The sequence below is a fragment of the Mustela erminea genome, chromosome 6, assembly GCF_009829155.1.
Source record: "Mustela erminea isolate mMusErm1 chromosome 6, mMusErm1.Pri, whole genome shotgun sequence".
Lineage (NCBI taxonomy): Eukaryota > Metazoa > Chordata > Mammalia > Carnivora > Mustelidae > Mustela > Mustela erminea.
Window position 1 is genome coordinate 11,773,291 of NC_045619.1, and position 22,287 is coordinate 11,795,577.

The 22,287-nt window shown below is 39.3% G+C and overlaps 1 protein-coding gene across 22 annotated transcripts in view; it reads left to right on the forward strand.

The window, feature by feature from the left end:
* Positions 1 to 22,287, forward strand: part of RBFOX2 (RNA binding fox-1 homolog 2) — a 271,821-nt gene that overhangs the window by 220,229 nt on the left and 29,305 nt on the right. For 17 of the 22 annotated variants that reach the window (XM_032346428.1, XM_032346426.1, XM_032346415.1 and 14 more), the window contains 2 exons: positions 11,670 to 11,816; positions 14,592 to 14,645. In XM_032346428.1, the coding sequence (XP_032202319.1) occupies positions 11,670 to 11,816; positions 14,592 to 14,645 (201 nt within the window). The remainder of the gene's footprint in view (positions 1 to 11,669; positions 11,817 to 14,591; positions 14,646 to 22,287) is intronic. The other 5 variants (XM_032346429.1, XM_032346416.1, XM_032346419.1 and 2 more) reach the window with 1 other exon arrangement.

Sequence of the window (22,287 nt, forward strand, 5' to 3'; positions counted from 1 at the left end):
TACATTGAGTGTCATGGCCCATGTGACCCCCAGCCTGCAGTGTAGGCATCATGGTTAGCAGGCCTGCTTCCCAGCTAGAACTAGAAGGCCTGGGAGCACAGAGGAAGTTACTCCTCTGACTGTCTGCTCCCAGGAGAATCCCTCATTTCCCCTCCAGAGTAATAAAAGGGAGAAGATGGTGAGCCTGCACAAACCATCCACAGTTGTTTCCAGTTTACCAGTTATGATGCCTGTGATCGTCTTGGCCATTTCAGAGCTCGATCCATGAGCAGACTGTAGCTGGTCTGAAAGTGCAAGAGTTGCTACAGAAAACCACACTCCAAGCCAGGCTTGGATATTTTTGTTTTAGATTCTTTTATTTATTAGAGCACGCAGGAGAGCAGGAGAGAGGGTCAGAGGGAAGAGGAGAGACACAGATTACCTGCTGAGCGCGGAGCCTGATGCAGGGCTTGATCCCACCCTAACCCTAACCCTGAGATCATGACCTGAACTGAAATCAGGAGTTGGATGCTCCAGCGACCAAGCCACCCAGGTGCGCCAGACGTGGATATTTTTAATGGAGAAACTTGCCCTTTGGTTCATGACACTCAAGACACCTTTCAGCATATTGTTAATATTGTTAGCCTCATGATGATTGCTGCTTCTCCCTTGCATGTCTTCATTCATTTATTTACTTTTACTTTTATTTACTTTTACTTACCCACCCCACCAACTCCCTCCCCTGCCAGAAGCAACTAGAACTAAGCAGTGCTGGGAATGGTAATTCTGTGCTCTGCTGCCCTTTCCTGCTCTCCTGTATTGGGGCCAGGATAAAGAAGCACTAATGGTTCATTTATGGGCATGGTTTTTCTTAACCTGTCTAAAGAGTTGTACATTTTTCATAAATATCTTGTACTATTTTTTGAAATGAGTAACTGATTAGAATCACTGAGTTTTAAAGCTAAAATGGATTTTAGAAATCATTTTCTGCCTGCCTTTTACAACAGAGGTCAACAGTTCTAAGTGACTTGAACACAGAAGGTTACAGCTAGCTGGTAACAGAGCTCAGGAAATCTGCTTTCAGCCACGTGCTTTTCTTCAGCTTCCCCATGCAAATTATAAAAAATAAAAGGCATCCACAGGGATGTCTTCTTAGCTTCCACTGATCGTTCGACTTTAAACTGAAGAACTCCACCTAGAATGTACAAACAGATATCTTTCATTCTAAAATGTACATTAAAATATTAAAGAAGCATTCAGTTAAGGATAAAGTTTTTAATTGAGGTGATCTTCTGTGTGTGTTTCCCTATTTTACATTATATGTAATTTTTCTATGATTCTCTCTTGGTTTAAAAAAATAAGTGACTTGCTATGGTTTCTATTTCACAGTGGGATACCAGCTTATGATGATATCACATATGCAAATGATGCCTTTTGTAATTCCTTTTTATAGCACTTTGACCTACTGAGAAGGTAGAACTAGATATTATCTGAAGAAAATTGAATTACTAGTTAATTGAAAAAAAAAAAAAAAAGTGTGCTTACATTTAAATGTCCAGACAAGACCAGAGTCTCAGAATTTGGGTTGTCATAGCAGTATTCAAATACACAAAGGAAATGCATGAGCATTTCTTTTAAAAATAACTAAATCTAAAAATTTTTCTTGACTAGTGAATGGCTCTACAGAGACATAAAATCAGTTTTCCATGCCCTAAAAATTGTGTCTGATGGTGGCATTTAGATAAAATAATTTTATGTTTAGTATATCGCAAGTGTTCTATCACAAGTTTGAGCAAAGTGAAATACCATTATTTTCAGCAAATAAGCATGAGGTCAAGATTTCACTCTTTAGAAAATCATTTGATCATATTAGGGCATTTTGACTCTTGAAGAAGGAATTCATATGCTCTGATTCCACCACATTTTAAGCCATCACACACTCCAATATAAACATTTATAAAAATACTTCAAATGGTGGACCAACATGGGTTGTAGTCCCTCCCCCCTCTTTCTTTAAGGTAATGTAAAATGACCTAATGTAAAGTATCCCAACCTACTTTTTAAAATTTTATCAGGAAAAACTGAAATTTGGTTTTTAAAAGTTGTTTTAGAAAAAACATTATTACATACTACTGTGATTGTGGTTAGGGTGCTTGAGCCCAGAAATCTCTCTGATCGGAAATCAGGTAGAGTTGGGTTTAGCTCCCAGCTCCTCCTTCCATTTGCTAAATGTGTAACCATCTGAAAATTATGACTCTAGTGCTCATTTTCCTCATCTGTAAAAATGGTGATAATAGTTCCTGCCTGATAGGGGTTTTTTTGGATTAAATGAGAAAATGAAGAGCAAGTACTGAAGATAATGCCTGGCACAGAGTAAATGTCAGTAATCATTAGCTACAATACTGTTATTATATAATTATTACAAAGAAGGTGTCATAAGCAGCCTTAATTTATGAAATGAATGGACCATCCAGTTCTCTCTCCTGAGAGAATCTTTCTTCCCTTGCCTGCATAGGAGCTGGTGCCCTAAGAGCCATACCTTTATCAGTGAATGTTACAGCCGGCTCTACAAAAAGAAGGGAATGAATTATATGTGTAATACATGTTTGGGGAGAAAACAGGAAATCTGTTGACTTTGCTTAGCTTAGTATTTCCCAAATTTATTTGACCATGAAACCCATTTTCTGCAAAATACCAGTTAACATCCTGTAGAACTGCCATTCTACCCATTGGAAGGGATTGCTGCGAGATTTTTGAAGTGCCTGCATACATCTGTGGGTTTTGTTTTGTTTTTAAGATTTTATTTATTTATTTGACAGACAGAGATCACAGGCAGGCAGAGAGAGGGGGGGAAGCAGGCTCACCGCCAAGCGGAGTGCCCAATGCGGAGCTCAATTTCAGGACCCCGGGATCATGACCTGAGCCGAAGGCAGAGGCTTTAACTCACTGAACCACCCAGGCACCCCTACACCTGTGCTTTTAGATGCACTTAAAACTATTTTGGGAGTGATCTTTTCGTTAGATTTTCTTGGGTATAAGATACATCATGGTCTTATCTCATATAAATTTGAATCATTCAAATTTGAAAAGGGTAATAGAGAAAAATTAATGAAATTTCATTTTTTTAAAAGATTTTATTTATTTGATACAGAGAGAGAGAGATCACAAGTAGGCAGAGAGGCAGGCAGAGAGAGAGGGGGAAGCAGGCTCCCTGCCGAGCAGAGAGCCCGATGTGGGGCTCGATCCCAGGACCCCGAGACCGTGACCTGAGCTGAAGGCAGAGGCTTAACCCTCTGAGTCACCCAGACACCCCTGAAATTTCATTTTTGTGTAAATTTTTAACTGTTAACAAAATTCAACTGAGTAAATTATGCAGGTCTTCTTGGCCGTGCTCAGTGATTCGTGAGTTGGGCTGCATCCAATCTAAGCAGGTAGAAAGGAGCCCGGAAGAGCTGTACAAGAGATTTTATAGGCAGAAAGGAGCAGGAACAAGGAAGTTACACTGGGCATTTGCTGATTGGTTAGAGCAAGGTTGCTTTCCTTACGTCGTGCAGAGCCAGGTCAGGTAACGTTTGCTGAGCAGGCAAGTCTGATTGGTTGACCTGGGCCTTGCTTTTCTGGGAGAGCCCCGTAAAGAAACGGAGTTCACTTTTGGTTTGCTGAACTGGGGCTTAGTGGCATGAGTGACTCCCTCCTGGACACACTGTGGTTCTTTTAACAGAACCAACGTGAATATTCCCAAGTGAAGCCTTTGGTAATCGTTGCCTGATTTCACAGCTGTCTGAAATACATGGCGGTTGACAAGGCAGCTCTACTTTTAGCAGTGAAGAGAAATATCTGCTATCTTTGATAAGTTTAGTCTTGAACTTTGCAGTTTTCAGAACCATGTCCCTTATACTGTATGTGACTGACTTTGTAACGCTGTGGAAATCCCTGATTCATCCTATGAGAAGGATCCGCTCAAACCTTAACTGAAGACCAGTCCCCATCTGAAAGAAATTGAACCCAACTGGGAATCATGCTTTTGTTCTCAAAATGATGAGATCTTCAGGGAAGCTGCTGCAGGAGATGGCACTTTATGGGGCTTACCTTCTGTAAGTAAAGGAGATTTGTAAGTTAAATTGCTTCTAATTTGGGAGTACATAATAGTGGTTTCAGATTAAATGTGCTTCTTTCTCCACCATGCCAGTAATTTGGAATGAATAGACTTTTCAGCCCATTTCTGACTTTGATAAGTGGTCCACCCTGCATACTGAATACAATTTCAAGCATTTGTCCACAGTTGTGCTTGTGTATACTCATTAAACCAACTTAGACATTCTTTGTGTTTTAATATTCTTTAGGATTTAGAATCTGGCATCCCCAAATACCTTTCCCTTCTTTTTAACTTTTTATTTTGAAATAATCTTAGATTCATAGGAAAGTGGCAAAAATTATGCAAAAAATTTCTGCATAATCCTTCACCTAACTTCCCCTAATGTCATTACCTTACATAGATACAGTACAATTTTCCAAACAAGGCAGTAAGAAGTGTTGGTACAATACTAAGGCAGAATATAGACCTTATTCACATTTTACCAGTTTTTCCACTAATGTCCTTTTTTCTGTTCTAAACCCAGTTCCGGATCCCATGTTGCAGTTAGTTGTCATGTCTCCTTATTCCAAAATATTTTATTCATATTCAGCTTATATCTGGAGTAGTTTCAGTCTCTGAAGAACAGAGAAAGGAAAAAACTTTGTATTTATATTTATAGGCTTACTGGTAGCTGAGAACCGTGTCTCATTGTCAAGGTCTCTGCTTATTCTCCCACAGCCTTTTAAGTGTGCGTTGGCAAAGGGCTGTAATGAAGGCTCTCCTTGAGAAACAAAGGCTATTTTGAAAGCAAGCAGTATTTGCCAAAATATTATATACGTGTTAGCTCAGAACACACATAAATAAGCTTTGTTGCATATGTACATACGGTATTACAAGGTTTTATCAAACAGGAGTTATTTCCAGGTTACTTTTGAATACACCCATCTAGTTTTGCTTCCTCCAAGAATGCAGTAAATGGTTTTGGTGTTTGTGTGTTTTTAGGGCTATAAACCAGTAAGAATAGGAGAATTAATAATTTTGGAAGCTAGAAAGCAGATGTCCCAGTTAGTGATGAGCTTAGCAGACCCACACGAACTTATTTCTAAGCCAGTTGTGGGAGAAGTCTGAGAAATAATTCCATTTACACCACAAAAATTTTAGAAGTTGCAGAAACTGACAGCTCTGGATAGAAGACTGGAAAACTCTTTTCTGGGAGCCTTAACGGACTCAAGAGGAAAGACTTGAAGATGGACATGTCAGTGGGTTCCCCTAACATCGCTTCCCTAACTGGAGTGAATCCAAGTCCTCATGCCCCTCCACCCCACCCCTTTAGAACTACCAGTTTTTTTAGCTACCTCCCCCAACTTGATTCTTAATTCTAAGCCAAAACCAAGGATAGCTAGATTCCTGAGGGAAACCTACAATGTGCAAGATAGAGAACAAAAAGAAGCAAACTAAAAGGAAATTGGGGATGAAAAGAAACTTTTACTTCCAAACAACTACCAAAGCAATAATCTACAGCTTTAGAGAGAGAAAGAGAAGATACAGAAGATACTAAACAAGAATGAAGTTTTAAAGGGTGAAGACTGTGGGATTCAGAGAAGAAAAATGAACCTTGAAATTAAACACATGGCAACAGGGATGTCTGGGTGGCTCAGTTGGTTAAGCATCTGCTTTTGGCTCAGGTCATAATCTTGGGGTCCTGGGATCAAGCCCCTCATGGGGCTCCTTGCTCAGTGGGGGGCCTGCTTCTCTCTCTCTCTCTCTGTCAAATAAATAAATAAATAACATCTTAAAGGAAAAAAAGGCAACAAAATGTAAGAATTTTGTGGGAGGGCTGGAAGAAGTAAAGGTCTATAGTCCCTTATCCACAATCTAAAATCCAAAAATGTTCTGAAAATCAGATGATTTTTCATAAGTTAGCAGCAAAATTCACAACCTGTATATATCTTTGTCACATTTATATGAATGCACATAAAGAAATAGCACTGTCCCAGATCTGATTGAGTTACATTATGGTTATACCCATTACCTTCCTAAAAATCCTAAAACTTCTGAATTCTGGTATCCGTTGGCCCCAAAGTTTTCAAATAAGGAATTAAACACCTATTATCCAAAAAAAAAAAAAGACCCAAAAGCCAGAGAGGAAATAAAGAAGTATGAAAATAAGAGGACCAGTCCAAAACGGCCAGTGTCCAATAATACAAATTCCAGAGAGAAAGACCAAATGTGTAGGGTGGGAATCATCAGCAAAATAATTCAAGAAGACTTCCCAGGACTGAAGGACATTAATTTTCAATTTAAAAGAGACTACAGAATTACCAGCAAAATAGATCAGAATAAAACAAACTCACATTAAGGGATATCATTATGAAATTATAGCACACTAGACACCCTGGACAGTCTCCAAACCGGAGAGAATGGGAGGAAAGAATGCCTTCGGGTTTCTGAACAGCCGCATGGAAAACTAGACAACGCTTTAGAGCTGCCTTCAAAATTCTAAAGGAATTTTTTTTCAACCTAGAATTAACCTAGAATTTCAACCTAGATACCTAAGCTGTCATTGACATGGATTAATGTAGTAGATGTTTTCGGACATGAATCTGATTCTCAAGAAATTTGCTGTGAATGAAATTTCTTCTTCTTCCTCTTCAGCCTCACAGAGGTGAAAATAAGAAATGAAGTCATCTCAGAAAACAAAAGGAATAAATATTGAAGAAAATCAATATTGAAGAAAATCCATAAATCAAAGTATATTATTTCTGAATTTATCAAGAGATTCCTTACTATCACAGATTATGTGTTAAATGTTACTATGATAGAGACTTGGAAAGTAATACTTCATCTCATATTGCCCAGAACACTCTTTTCACAGTCCATAGTGGAAATATTGCCACTGTTTCGTAGAGAAGTCAGAAAATTAATCCACTTCACAGTTCTAGGAATTTTAAAAGTGTGAGTTCATCAAACCAAGACATTTTTAGTTTTCATTTCTAAAATGAGGCTTTGAGACTTATAAATCTGATTTGCTTCTCATTGTAAAAAGCTCCAGGCTCCTCAGTGGTGTGGACAGATAGCTAGACCTCACTGGGGCAGCCAGATTGTTTAAAAAGATACATCGCCACTAGTCCCAAGATTGCATCAGCAGTGCCACGGGCAGCCCTTGCCGTAAACTTGCGGTGCACAGACTCCAGCCTCTTCTGTTTCATCCCCTGCCCAGCGAATAAATTAGGTCAGAAAATGACCACAGAAGGGAAGAACAGAACCTTGGGAGGTTGTTTATATAGTCCGTAAAGTGTCTCAGTAGCTAACAATAGAAAATAAAGCAAACCAGTAGTGTACACTGAGATTTTTCTCAGAACAAACAGTTCTGCTGTCCACTTTGCCAAAGATACAGCCTTAAAAAAAAAAAAAGATACAGCCTAAAAACTCCTTACTTCTTCTGTCTGATGTATTTCAACAATTAGTAGTTGATATTGAGGCAAACTTAAAGTTGGAGGTGTCAAATGGGGAAGTATCTCGTTTAATTACATTCAGTGTATATTTCCTTTATTATTTTTTTTAAGATTTTATTTATTTGAGAGAGACAGAGATAATGAGAGAGCACAGGCAAGGAGGAGAGGGAGAAGCTCCCCAGAGAGCCCAATGCAGGGCTCCATCCAGGACCCCGGGATCATGACCTGATCCGAAGGCAGACGCCCAACTGACTGAGCCACCAGGCACCCCCAATGTGTATTTCATATTCCTATGTCCACTATGGGCAGAAATCTGCTGCTCATCGCCTTTGAGTATCCGTTTAGTAGCTGTCTGGCTGTTTTCCTGTGAGTGCCATTGTGCCTTTACCAGTTTTCTTAGTCTTGTGTTTCCTCCTTTTGTGGCCTGCCCTGTTTCTCTTCCCTCAAAATATAGGATATATGTCATTCTTGGACAGCTTTCCTTGTCTTACCCCATGCCTGCCTGCACCCCAGGGGAGGTCTTGCTCCGCCCATGAGGGTCCTGAGAAAGAGTGGGATCCACAAGTGTTCTCCCTTCTAATGGGAAGGAGGAAGTGTGGGTGCCATGCTGGGCAGGAGGCTGGCACATGAAAGCCACCTGGTTTTCAGTTGCTGCTCTGCCACTTAATGGGACCTTGGGCGCCTGCTTCACCTCTCTGTGTCTTACTTTTTGCCTCTGTCCATTGGGGTAGTAATAGTGCCTGCCTTGTAAATTATTGTGAGGATTAGAGAAGATAAAAGTGCGTATACATTCCAACATGACCTAGTGGTTAAGACCATATGCTCTAGGGCCAAACTACCTTTGTTTGAACCCCTGATTCAGAACTTAGGCAGTCTTTCTGGTTTTCAGATTCCTCATCTGAAAAGTGGGGTAAAAAATAGTACCTCCTACATTCTCACGTTTAAAAAAGAAACAGTACCTACTCTTGGGGTTTGTTGTTAAGAATTATATTAATTAAAAGACATAAAATGCGTAGGCCAGTGTTTGGCAAATAGTAAACACTGTATAAAATATAAGTGTTATTAAAAGGTTTACAGGAGGGTCTATGATGTAGTATGGGCTGAAGAAATAGTTGCAGTTTCACAGGGAGTTCCCGCTTTTCAACAAAATTCTCTTAAGTGGAAAGCAGGGAGGATCTGAGGTTTAAAGAGAAGAACGCAAATTAAAACCACAATATGGTGCCCCTGCCTCCCGCCAGGATTTTTACAATGAAAATGAGAATGCTGAGAGCAGATAGAACTCTCACAGCCATCCATAGCCGAGAATAAGTCAGTACAGCCACTGGGAAAACTGGTGATATCTGGTAAGGCTGAACTTAGTGTGTGTCCTAAATCCAGCAAATCCACTCCTATGTGCATGTGTACCCAACAGAAATGGCTATTTGCACCGAAAGACGAGAATGTAGCAAGAATATTCACAGGAACATTATCCTTAATACCCCAAAACTGGAAGCAACTCCAGTAAGTCCTCTATGTTTATAAAATGAAAGAAGAATGGATGAGTTACAACAATGTAGGTATGTGTATTAGACAAGCAGAATGCATACAGGAAGACAAATACAACAGAGTACATACTGTATAATTCCTTTTCTTTTCTTTTTCTTTAATTTCTTTGTTTTGTTTTGTTTTGTTCCAGTTCAGGAACAGCCAAATTAATCTGTTGAATTAGAAGTTGGGGCAGTGGGGCCCCTTTCACAAGGGGACAGTGACTAAGGTGCTCCTGGGGTTCTGTTGCTATCTGATTTGATAGTTCACTTGGGTATATTTTCTTTGTGAACATTCATTCATGCTTCTGATTTCTGCGTTTTTATATATGTATGTTAAACTGCACTTTTGAAACATATAGTAAGTCAGAATACTTGAGAATTTTGGAAATGATAATTTACTTTTCCAACTTGCCAAGTATCCTTAGAGTTAAAGATTTAGTACTTTTAAAGAATGTAGATGTGCGGGGGCACCTGGCTGACTCAGTGGGAAGAGCGTGCAACTCTTGACCTTGGGGTCCTAAGTTCGAGCCCCTCATTGGGTGTAGAGATTACTTAAATAAGAAAAAAACTTAAAATGTAGGTTTTCACTACAAGGCAGAAAATGATCCAATCTGGCTTCTATTCTGCTTAAATTGTGTCTTCAAGGCCGTAAAAACCTGAAGTGACAAGTACGTTGGGCAACATACTTTGAAATAATCGGTTTTCATTTATCCTGCCACTTCATTGTATGAACTACATGGATAAGTTATATATAAAACTGGTGACTTTTTATCAGAGTGATGCACTGACATCCTGCAGGTCAGATCTGGTGGTTTTAAACTTTGGCTCCAGCTGTGAGATGTAAGAGGCGAGTCTGAAGGTGCTGGGTGGTCATTAGTTGTAGTCGATGCTTATACTTTACTGCTTATTGCTTTGGTGTGCCTGATGTTGTTTCAGTAACTTAGTGAGTTTCGCCTTTGAATGGACTTGTTTTGTTTAGTCTGCATTGTGCCCAGATTGATGATTGAAAACCTTACACTTTCGCGGAACATTGCTTCATAGCTCTTCCCTTTTCTGCTATTTTTGTATCAAATGAATCATTGCACATTTACGCCATCTGCAAGGCCTGAATGGAAGGAGATAAGAGCTGCCATCACTTCGACTGACACTTGAAAAGCTAGCATTCATTCCGGGTTTATTCCTGATTATCCTTTATATTTTAAAGTCTCAGACTCCATTTCGAGATGGTTGGTAATGTCTCTGAGCCAAAAGTATCTGTGATTCACAGTTTCTTTGACTTGAAGGTTGGGTCAAAGGGAGGGCTCTGTTCTGCGTCACGCAGAAGAATTCATTAGGGACTCAGTTGTAACTCACTCGAGATACTAAGAACAGTGAGTTCCCATTCTTGGTTTAATCAGCTCCGCAAGCCCTCCGGTTTGGTGTGCACCTTACAGGGAATAGTGAAAACATAAGGGTCCTAAATTGCCAGATGAATACTTTAAAATAAATGTGTTTTGAATACCTAGAATTTTTCACACCTGTTGGATGTTTGTCGAAAGTGTTTCTCTCTGTCACAACTGTTTTGAGGATTTATCAAGAGGAAAAAAAGCCTGCCGTGTTGCAAAAGAGATTGAAGGTTAAAAGTACACCCATGCTTACATGTGCCCTTTCACTGTGGGGGTACATAGACCCAGTGTTTACATTGTCCAGTAGGTTATGCTGGACTCATAAATCCTCTCCCAGCAGATTTTGTAAACGGAGCCTTGCTCTGGGCTGCAGGAGCCTGGGGGTCCCTGGGCTGCCATCAGCCGCGTTTGTCAGGTGCAATCACATAGATTCGGAGGAGAGTGCTGATGGGTTTCAGAGCAGACTCTCCTTCAGGTTGAAGCCAAATGCCCATTGTAATTAGGTGTCTCCTCGTCAGGAATAATGTTGGGATACTTTGGTGACCCCATAGTCATAAACTCTTGAACTAATAGAGGGAATGAAACATTCAGGTATTCCCTTATTTCCTAAAATGATAAACCAAAAATGCAGTGACCTCAACTACATACAACAGACTCTTCACTTTCAAAATAGAAAGATCTCAGAAATGGAAAACTGCACTAAGAATTGAAGAATAATGGTACCATTTTTATGTCTTCAGTTTTGGTATCTTTCATATCTAATGGATCTCCACGTGGTCTTGGGCAGGTCACTTAGTTTTCCTCTTTTCTCCCATTTCATTAATGTTCTGTAAATATTCATAATACTTGAGGGGCACCTGGGTGGCTCAGTGAGTTAAAGTCTCTGCCTTCGGCTCAGGTCATGGTTCCAGGGTCCTGGGATTGAGCCCCGCATTGGGCTCTCTGCTTGGCAGGGAGCCTGCTTCCCCCCTCTCTCTGCCTGCTTCTCTGCCTACCTGTGATCTCTGTCAAATAAATAAATAAAAATCTTTTAAAAAAAATACTCGAAGTATAAATGATAGTAATTTGAACAAGGTATCATGCTTGGTTTTGTTTTTTTCCCTGTGAAGGGACAACTCTAATTTTTGCTTAAAGACACTTTGAGAATTGTTTAAGAACATGTGGGGTTGGGCGGGGCCTTAATCTTACAGAATTCTTGTGAAGTAATCTATTTATTTTTCGCTCCATGTTGTCTGTTTCTTCGCTTTAGCAGACGGAAGGGGGAGCCCAGACAGATGGCCAGCAGTCACAGACACAAAGTAGTGAGAACTCAGAGAGCAAATCCACCCCTAAACGGCTGCACGTCTCTAATATTCCCTTCCGCTTCCGGGACCCCGACCTCCGACAGATGTTTGGGGTAAGTCTGTGGAGTTCTTCCGTGGGTATACAATTTAATCCGGCCAGTGTACTTTAATAAGTCATTAAGACTTTAGGATAAGACTGTGCATAGATTGAGAGAGATCCTAAGGTGAGTCAGTGTTTTCATTGGTCTTCAGGGACTTCTGTCACCTAGCACTGTCACTCCTGTCATTCTAGATGTGGACCTTGCAGGTTCTCACGTACAGGAGGTGACTGTGCCACCTGGTTTGCCTGGGACCGAGGGGTCTCTTGGGGCGTGAGCCTTTCAGTACTAAAATCAGGACAAAGACAGTAATCCTTTTCAGAGTGTTACAAGTTCAGTGACCTAGTGTCTGAAGCGGATAGTACCTGTGTTTTGTTTTTACTTCCCTCCTTGTAATTTAGCAGCATCAAGACCAGTATCCAAAATCAGGTGTAGGTGTTTGATTCGCTACCCTGATGGATTCTGCCAGCTTCCCCTTCCTCCCGAAATCACCATCATGAAAACATAGTATGACAGCAAAGATTTAAGTTACTAGAAAGTGAATGATTGCTGGAAGTCTTAGGTTTTTTCTGGGCGTATGCGCTGTTGCCAGATTTCATTTGAGCAAGCTCTTAACTTGAACTAGAAACAAGAGATCATGGTTTTAAAAAAACCGTCATGGCTGTTGCTGTGTGGTGCTCTGTCGGGAAACAGGCACCCTGCGTGAAGTCCTGATCATGGCGACAAGACGCTGGAGCGAAATTTTGTCACTGACAGCTGAGTACTTGGAGTGTTTTCTGTACCGAAGCCAAGGCCAGCATTGAGTTTTAATAACATTCTTGAAGTACTAGGAAAGACTTTACACAGAAAAAGGTAGCCAACTCATCTCTCCAGAAGAGAAAACAACAGAATATATAAAGGGCAGCTTCAAGAATTGAGGTTATATTTAAAAAGAAGTTTCCCAGGAGTAGGAGTTATGAGGTTCTCTACTGAATTATCAGAGATCATATGGCGTCCTAGTCTCTGGAGATCAGTGAAAATGGAGTATATTCTCATCTGTCACAAGTGTGTTTTCTCTCAGGTCAGAAAAATTGTGTCCGTTGAAGATCTGCCTAGGCGAGTTAATCAGTGATTTCTTGAAATATATTAGGCCTTTCCTATAAGACTGCTACATCCAGAAAGAAAAAAAAAAAAAAAGAAAAAAGAAATTGTTCCTCACAAGGGATACCTGGTACGGTTGCTCTGTCTCCTGCCTGGTTAGCGCCTATCCCTCGGAAGGACACCAGCAGCGGTGTAGAGCAAGGATTCCATGCTTTGTTTTATTAGCTGTGTGAACTTGACCAGTGACTTCCTTCAGCCGCATTTTCCTTAACCATTAAAGGAAGGCAGTCCTAACCCTAGCAGGAAGGTATAAAGACGCATTAGAGAATGTAAAAGGAAAACTCTAAAACACCATTCCAATCTTAGTCATTTGGATAGGCATAGAAATAAAATTAAATCCCCCCCTACCTAAAATAAGACATTTTCTTCTCTCCTTTAATTTCCTAATGTTCTGTTAAATGATGAAACTGGAATCAAGCCCAGAAGCCTTACTCTAGAAAACATGGGCTCTTAGTACATGTTTTCTGAAAAAGATAGTAATGATTCAGCCCAGTGAGAAAGCATGATTTGTTTTGCTCTTTTCATTTTTTTAGTGTTTTAACATTTCCCAAATTCTGATTTAAAATCCAAGTCAAAGAGATCACTGGGTCTGTGAGGCCAGTACTCCGAGGAAAGTGGGGGCAGAAAGATCCCTGGAGATTTCTTGTGCATCCCTCCCATTCAGTTGATCCAAGCATTGAGGCAAACAGGCTGGCTTGTCACCTTCTCCACGTCTCTGCTGTGTAACCGCTGTGACTGCGCGCCCCTCCAGTTAGCCGTTGAGCTGCCACTAACCCAGTTATTTAGGTTTGGTGTTTCTAGCTTGTTCCCAAAGGTTAAAATATTTAATTAATTACAAAACAGAGTTATTACTTAAAATGTTCTTGATGACATTCAGTGCGGAAATATTAAAATGGCAAATAAATGAAATCATGTCTAATGTTCATGAATGTTTAAGTACGATGGAAAATAGCATGTAGTCTGTAGAAATTAGAACACACTGTAGAGTTAATGGCTTGGAAAACTGTCCAGCACATTAAAAAAAAAATTACATATTTCCATTACATGGAAATATGTCCTTAATCAAGTATACGTAAGGAAAAGCGTAAGAAAAAGACGAAGGCTGTGAACCAGAATGGGGAGATGGTAGGTGTGCCGATGATCTTCGTTCTCTGTTTCCTCTTTTCCTTTTTATGTTATCTGTATTTCCTGACTTCTGCAGTGAATATGGTTTACTTTTATCAATTAAAAAAAATAAGAAGAAGAAAAAGAAAAACAGCCTTCACTAGTTTATCTTTGTGCTTAGGATTTGCTTCTTAAAAACAGAGACATTTAAAACATTAAACACGTAGTTAGGAAAAGCCCCGGTTCTTGTCCCTGAGGAAGTACCCGAAGGGTAACACTGTGAGGGTCTTCCGGGAACGGCTCCTGCCAGGTAGAGGTGGGTGACGTATGAGTGGGCGAACTGAAAACGGAGTGAAACAGGAGGCCTTGTCGGCTTATTGACAAGGGAGGATCAGAACTGGTGTTGGGACTTGCCAACAAGTAGAAACATGGAGGTTGAATAAGTAATTAAAAAATAAAAAAAACCTGTGCCTTTTTCAGGAGAGAATAAAGTATGTGGTCAAAAAGCTGACCAGGAATAAATGTTTTTTATTTTTGTCTCTGCAGCAGTTTGGCAAAATCCTAGATGTAGAAATAATCTTTAATGAACGTGGCTCTAAGGTAAGCTCCCTCTCAGTATTAAGTGTGCCTGGCTTCTTTTTAGTTTTGTTTTAAATAGCAAGGAATCAGAAAATTTAAAGCGGTTTTTCAAGCCTGCGGAAAGTATCCCAACCTACCTGGCTTGGATCAGATTATCTCTAAAACTAAGCAACCACATGGCCCATCTTTATCCTGATATGTCCTTTGGGGGAGTGAAGGGGTGGGGGTAGGAGCAAGGCCGGTGTGAGAAGGGAGGTCCGGAGCGGGAGACACCCGCCCTTTCTCGGACAAAATCGCCCTCACCAGCTTATTTTGAAGGAAAAGAGAGAAGACTCAGGTGAAATTCTACGAGAATTCTATTGTGAATTCCGCTTTTAAAAATCAGACTTTGAAATGACATACTTAGAACAAATGTAATATTTCAGTTCCTCAGTTGACTTGCTCTCTCTTTTGAATAAATTCGACAAGGCGTAAAAACAGGGAATAGTGACTCAGGAATTCACTGTAAGCTGATTTCCTCCTCTGAGTTCTACCCAGAGAGGTAAGCTTCGGGATATAGAGTCCCTTCCGTTTCAAATAGTGAGCTGGGGTTTTTTTGGCATCAGAATGAAAGTAGTAACAGTGCACAATTCCATATATGTACTGTCTTCGAAGTGTGTTCTGTATGAGAACTGAACGTTCTAATTAAAACTGATTTCCCCCTAATAATTGACTACTTTAAATTCCCAATCTGTATGATTTCGAATTTCCATGCACTAAAATAAGCAGCAGTGATTTTAGGAAGGAGAGAATGATGAAGTATTACAGTGGTGTGAAAAAATATTTAATGAACCGAATTTCACAGTTTCATTCAACAGTTTTTTTCCTCCTCAACAAACGGAATGCCTACCACAGACATAACCAACCATGGTCAGGCTTGTAAATATTTACCTTGCTCTGTTCACTTCTACTTGCATTTTTAGTGTGGAACCATTTTTGAGTTAATTTTTCATTTGGTTATCTCTCCTGAACTTCGCAAGTTACCCCTTGGCTATGATTAAATCTCTAAGAATATAATTTGAGAAAAGCTAAATAAAGCAAATAAATGAGTGAATACTTAGCTCTTCAATTTCCCACTCCAAATTCACCCTACCCTGAGAATTAATAGCATATACCTACAGAATTATAGGTACCTCCTGCCCCATCTAAACTAGCACAAATGTATGTACTCTTCTAATGGTCCTGATTATTCCCTTCCTTTATAGAATTCATCATCACTGATAGTGTTTAATTCTGATTATAATAATAATTCTTTGTTAATTATTAAAGAGGTAATTATACTCTAAGCTTCCAGTTTTCAGTTAAAACAAAAAAAGATTAACATGCCTATACAGAACTTTCTCCAGCACTTAACTTGGTAAGTATTTTTAAAGTAAAATATGTTCAGCCTGTAACCAGTAAAACTGTTTATGCTTGTAGTTTCTTCACAGTGGATTTCTGGCCCTTGGCTTTTATTTTTGGGGGAGCCTTTTAGATCCAAGGTGGAAAATGACAATGGTTTAGAGATGAGAAGTGCATGTCGCGTTCTATGCGACACTGTTTATCCAAAGTCGTAGTCTAAACGTTTTTAATTCTAAGTGTATGCACTTGAGCTGTTGTTAAGTACACCCCAAAAACCTGACGCCCAGTATGGTTTCATCAGGCTCTGGGGCCTTGCTCCTTACCAAGAAAAGAATTGGATTGAATTCTTGTGAAGCAAAGGAAATCGATCTTTCTTAAGGCTTCTTTCATTGACTTCAAAGATTTGCCTACTACCAAAAATTGTTTAATTTCCCGATTCAGTTGCTTCTCCCTGTAATTTTCATGTATAAATGACACACGCCTCCTTTTCTCTTTAGGACATCTAAAAGCCTATGCTGCTCCCCACAGTAAAATTCTGGGGCCTCACTGCCCCTTTTCCTTTGGGGTGCTAAAGAGTAGGCAGACTGTGTACTCATTGGCAGTTGTTCTTAAAACAAAGCACCGAATTCAGAATTGCCTGGATCTGCCTTCAGGGACTGATACAAAATCTGTCTGCATCCTTTGTCCTTCTTAACTGTCACCTAAAGTTCTCTCCTGGAACGGGTTCCCCGGGAACTGTTCTGGAAATGCGTTAACAGAGGTTTATTTTGGAGTCAAAACCCAGGGGCCTCTTCTGGGATCCTCCTCACATAAATTAAAGAGTACTTTTCTCTTTGTAAATTAAGTTTATTTTCTCATTCCTCCTGTGCTTCTGGTTGACTATAAAATTACAACATGTCTTGAAAGGAACCAGCGATAAGGAGACATAAGTGGTGCTTTTCTTCACTTTAGTGTTGCTCGGTCTTTGAACTGAGTGCTTTTCTGTCCAAAAATTAGCTTTATTGAATTTTTTTTGAAGCAGTAATTGAAAAATGAGTCACAAAATAAATCTGAGATAAGTGATACTAACATGTAAAACAGTTATCAGTGAAACAGATAACCACAGGCCTCCAAAGCAAAAAAGCAACGTGTCTTCTTTTTTATAATGAGACACTCAGCCTATGATTTTAGAACATTCTCACTTAAAAACACAGGTGAGCACAGTCGTGCTGCCTTGCCCGCCCCCATCCCACCCACCCTGGCTTGCCAGCAGTCTACTTTTTCAGCTTGCCTGAAAAAATTGCTGAGTATCTTCCATTTTGTCTTTGACCTTCCTAGATTATGGAATGAATGTATATCATTTAGAATCATACACATGCAAAAATATATACTTAAATTATTTCATGTGATTTTTTAAAAATATTGTTTTAAACCCATACTCCTTTTAAAATACAAAATAAGTCCTATCTAATTTTCTGTGATTTGGTTTTCCTAGATTATGGAATGAATGTATATCATTTAGAATCATACACATGCAAAAATATATACTTAAATTATTTCATGTGATTTTTTAAAAATATTGTTTTAAACCCATACTCCTTTTAAAATACAAAATAAGTCCTATCTAATTTTCTGTGATTAACTAAAACAAAGGTAGGCTCTCGTTTTGAAAATGTTCACTTAGGATGTATGATGAAAAATGCTACCCCTGCCAAAAAATGGAAGGAATATACTCAAACAGAATCTAGAAAATGATTATACTGATATGTGTAACTTTACTGATTCCCCAGATGTCACCAGTCATAACTATAAACAATAGAAAGAGAATATATTGGTAGCGTGACCATATGTCCTGGTTTATCCAGAATAGTCCCAGTCTCTAGCCCTTTTCTTAGCGTAATTATTAATGTCCCCTTCCTCCCCCAAAGTGCTCCAGTTTGAACGATAAATTGTATTGCCCCTCCTTATAGATCCTTTGAGTAACAACTTTTAAAAAGCACCCTTTTCAAAACCATTATAAAAGAAAAACGTGATTTTTCATGTCCAGACTCCCCCAAAAAAGCATAAATAGTTCATTAAAAGAGCATATTCACTAATAATCTCCTGCATTTCCTTCCAGTCTTTTTTCTCACAAAGACTCTTAAGCAGAATTGTAAATAATGGTTACCTAGTTCATCTTGACTTTGCATTGGCTGTTAGATACTTCTAGTGACTAAGAAGGCATTGCTTTTCAAAACTCTTTTTAAGTTTTTATTTAAATTCCAATTGGTTAACATGCAGTGAGGGACTAGTTTCAGGTGTGCAGTGTAGGGTTTCAGCCCTCCATATGACACCTGGAGGGGGAAGTGCGCTCCCAACCCCCCCTTCCACCCATCCCCCACCCACCTTCCCTCTGGGAACCATCCCTTTGTTCTCTGTAGTTAAGTCTCTGTTCCTTGATTTGCTTCTTTCCTCATTCTCTCTTTCTCTCTTTTTCCCTTCTGCTTGTTTGTTTTGTTCCTTAAATCCCACATAGGAGTGAAATCATACAGTATTTCTCTTTCTCTGACTCATTCATGACTCTCCACCATCCTGTTCACTATCACCCAGCCCATAACAATTTGTTTGTGATAATTATCACATACAGTTATATTACTAAGTAAAGAAATGTACACATTCTAACATTTATATTTTCCATAAAGTTTTGTCAACCTGCTTCTGGTGTGCTTGTTGCTCCAAGGGACGTGTATCATAAAGACTGAGTGTGTAGGAGCTCTTCACGTCTTCAGACAGTGCCAACTGTTAATTGAGTTCATTGAAGGACCACAGACCACGTCGCAGCAACCGTTATTGACATTTCTAGCAAGTTTTTAGCTCATGTGTTCTCATTACTTCTCTCAGGTGGATATGGATATCTGGGATGATGGGCATCTGAACTGGGGTTAGGCTTCTGTGTAGGCTGGAGTTAGGGCAGATAAAGCCTCTAATCCCATCCTCAGACACAAGTAATGTGCTGTAATTTCTTGCCTGTTTCCCTGGATTTTGATTTCATGCAAAGGGAAATTATTTATTTCTTTCAAAATATGGTCAAAAAACTGTCTTTGAAATTGCACTAACTAGGCCTTTGCTTTTCAGTAAAATTCGATAGGAAATGCTGAGTTGAAATGTTTTTCATGATATGTAAAACTGAATTAACAGTGCATGTATTTTCAAAGGGCTTAATTTATTTTTTTGTTACCATCTTATGGTTTTTAGTTTTCTTTTTCTTTTATTTATTTTTAAATTTCTGTGTTCTGGCCATACCCAGGAGAACGTCTGCTTTTGATTTCTCCCTTAAAAGTTACATGGTAAATTTTCTTTCTCATTTTTCTGAGATGGAAAAACTCAAAGATTATACAAATTTCAGAATATTTTTCCAGTGCTCATCCTATTGCTTGTTATTTATTGCTGTCTGAGGCCAGACTAAAAAGGTCATAGTTATTCGGTTCCTATAGGCCCTTGATGATAAACGGATGTCAGGACAGGTGATAAAATGTTTGTCACACTTAGTAGAAGTTTTGACCACAACCGTAATCCTGATAGAACTCCCATTCCTCAGTTTTCACAAAACAAGCTAAGATAGGAGTAAATCACACATGGAAAACTGGTTTATTTAAATTATTAACACAGAAAAAGTTTGAGAACTGAGAGCGGTAGGTTATAGTATAAAGCATAGAGACCTGCATTGTCCCATACAGTGTCCATATTGAGCACCTGGAATGTAGCAAGTTCTAAATTCAGATGTACTTTCAGTGTAAAATACACATGATTTCAAAGACTGAGCAGAAAAAAGGAATATCTCATTAATGTTTTTATATTAATGCCATGTTGAAATGATAGTATTTGCACATATTTTAAATATATTATTGACATTACTTTCATATATTTTTACTTTTTCAATGTGGCTAGTAGAATATTTAAAATTATGTATGTGGCTTATGTTGTATTTCTGTCAGATAGCCCTGGTATAGACAAACATGTCAACAATGAGGGGTTTTTTAAATTAAATTTTTCTTTTTAAAGCAAGAGATCCAAATGACCAAACATAATGTGAATTAGATTTCCAAGAATAGAGGTACACTAAAACATAATTTCATGTAAGCATATTTTTCTGTTAGTAACTTTTTAAGCCTGGATAATCTGTGAATATCCTTAGCTCAGTTCCTGGCACATTTTCAGAATGGTACCTTAAACTTCTTTTCAGGTTTTATTTGAGTTAATATTCTTGCAACCGCATTGTAGTTAAGTTGACGGAAACTCTAATAAAGTTTCAACACAGAGGAAAGTATTAAAGAACAGTATTCTAAAAACGCTGCCTAAATTTCTCACCTTTCTAATCACAGACTTCTGAGAGATACATGCTCATTTCCTATTGCTTCTGAACAAATTATCTTAAAGTTGGTGGCTTAAAAACACAGATTTGTTATCGTACATAGTTCTGGAACCCGAAAGTCCAAAATGGGTCTCACCAAGCTAAAACCAAAGTGTTGCAGGGCTGCATTCTTTCAGATGGCTCTAAGGCATAATCCAGTCCTTGCCTTTTCCAGCTTCTAGAGGGGACCCACCTTCCTTGACCTGTAGCCCCCTTCCATCTTCAAAGTCAAAAATAGCCAGTTCTGTCTTTCTCAGGCTGCTGCACTCTGATTCCCACTCTCCTGTTTCCCTCTTTTAGCTTATAAGCACCCTTGTGATTACACTGGGCTCGCCTGGCTAATCCAGGATAATCTCCCTATCTCAAGATCGTTCATTTAATCACATCTGCAAAATCCCTTTTGCCGGGTAAGGTGGTGGTAACATGCACAGGTTCCAAGGATTAGGATGTGGACAACTTCGGGGGCGTTGTTCTGCCCACCACTAAGTCTATTTATCTTCAAAGGAAAGAAGGAAATCTGCTTACCTCTGTTTCCTATCAGAAGTCCCAGAGTATCATCAGCAAGACCTTCTTCCTCCTTTACCCTAGGTGAAGATTGGTTCATTTTCTATCTTTGGCATTTTGATTAGCATTTCCTGTGGAGTATAAGCTCTGCTGGCTTCTGACACCACCCTGAATTCTTCCAGCTGCTGTCACTGCGTTGCAGGTGCTCGGTCAGCGCATTACAGACCAGAGGCTCGCAGAACACCTTTAGCAATTGGATTTGAAAAAGAAAATTAGGAGGGTTTTAGGATGAATGGAGTTTGGTTAATAGAATACTGAACTTGGGGTTTAGAGCTTTATTTCTTATTTTCTCACCATTAGCTGTGGAAAGAAGCCACCTGGAAGGAAGAACACCTTGTCGGTGCTTGGGTGTCTCACCTCAGTTTGATTTACTTTCTTCATCTTAAAAAATGAAAACAATAGATTTATCCTTTCTCTACCTCATGGTTGTATTTACAAGACACACTAGTATGTGAGTGTATGGGTGTGTCGATGTAGGTAGTCAGTCATAAGGCCAGTCGTCAAAACCTTAGGTGTTGGTCTCCACATCATTTGTTACCCAGCTCCTAATTTATCATTTATTTATTTAACCCAAGGCTTATAATCTGTATGAGGCTGTGGGAACCAGTTGGAACATAGTTTACAGTACTTCCACAGTGTGCTATAAAACTCCTCACTACCTGTGACCTTTCTTGAAAGGTTTACTTAACTTTTTTATTGGAGGGTGCCCCAGGATTGGAGAACTGGCTTCCTTTCTAGAGCAGATGCCCAATGTAGGTGACAAACGCACAATGTCATTAATTAGTAACCTGAGATTGTATACCTTGAGCTGTTGATGTGGCTGTAACATGTTGGTATCAAAATTTGTTTCTGAAAATGTGTTTCCATTGATATTTTCCACATACTTATATTTTTAAAGAAAATGTTAATACAATTACCTGGAGCAGTCCACCTCCATCCAGCAGCAGACATCTACATTTTTCTGTCAGCTCAGCATTGCACTTTCCAGGATATTTGTGGTGATACCAGATTATAGGTAAAGATACTCCATTGGGATTCTCCATGGATCGCCACTCAGCAACCATTTAGTCATGTAGAATGCAAAGTAATGAGATCCGTCAAAAGGATGAAATCACTTTTCTAAAATCTTACTGAGCTATGCACACCATTGACCATCTCAGTTAAGGACACATTTTGTATGTATCTGGAAGGACTCGAGGAGGGCAGCAAAAGCAGAACTTCCGTAAAAAGAAGTAACAAAGGTTTCCAGGTTATCCTACAGTGGAACGTTAGAAGAATACCAGAGGGACAGTGCAGCTCTTGAGAAATGGGGACTTGCCCAGAAAATCCTAAGAGTTAACTATTCTACAC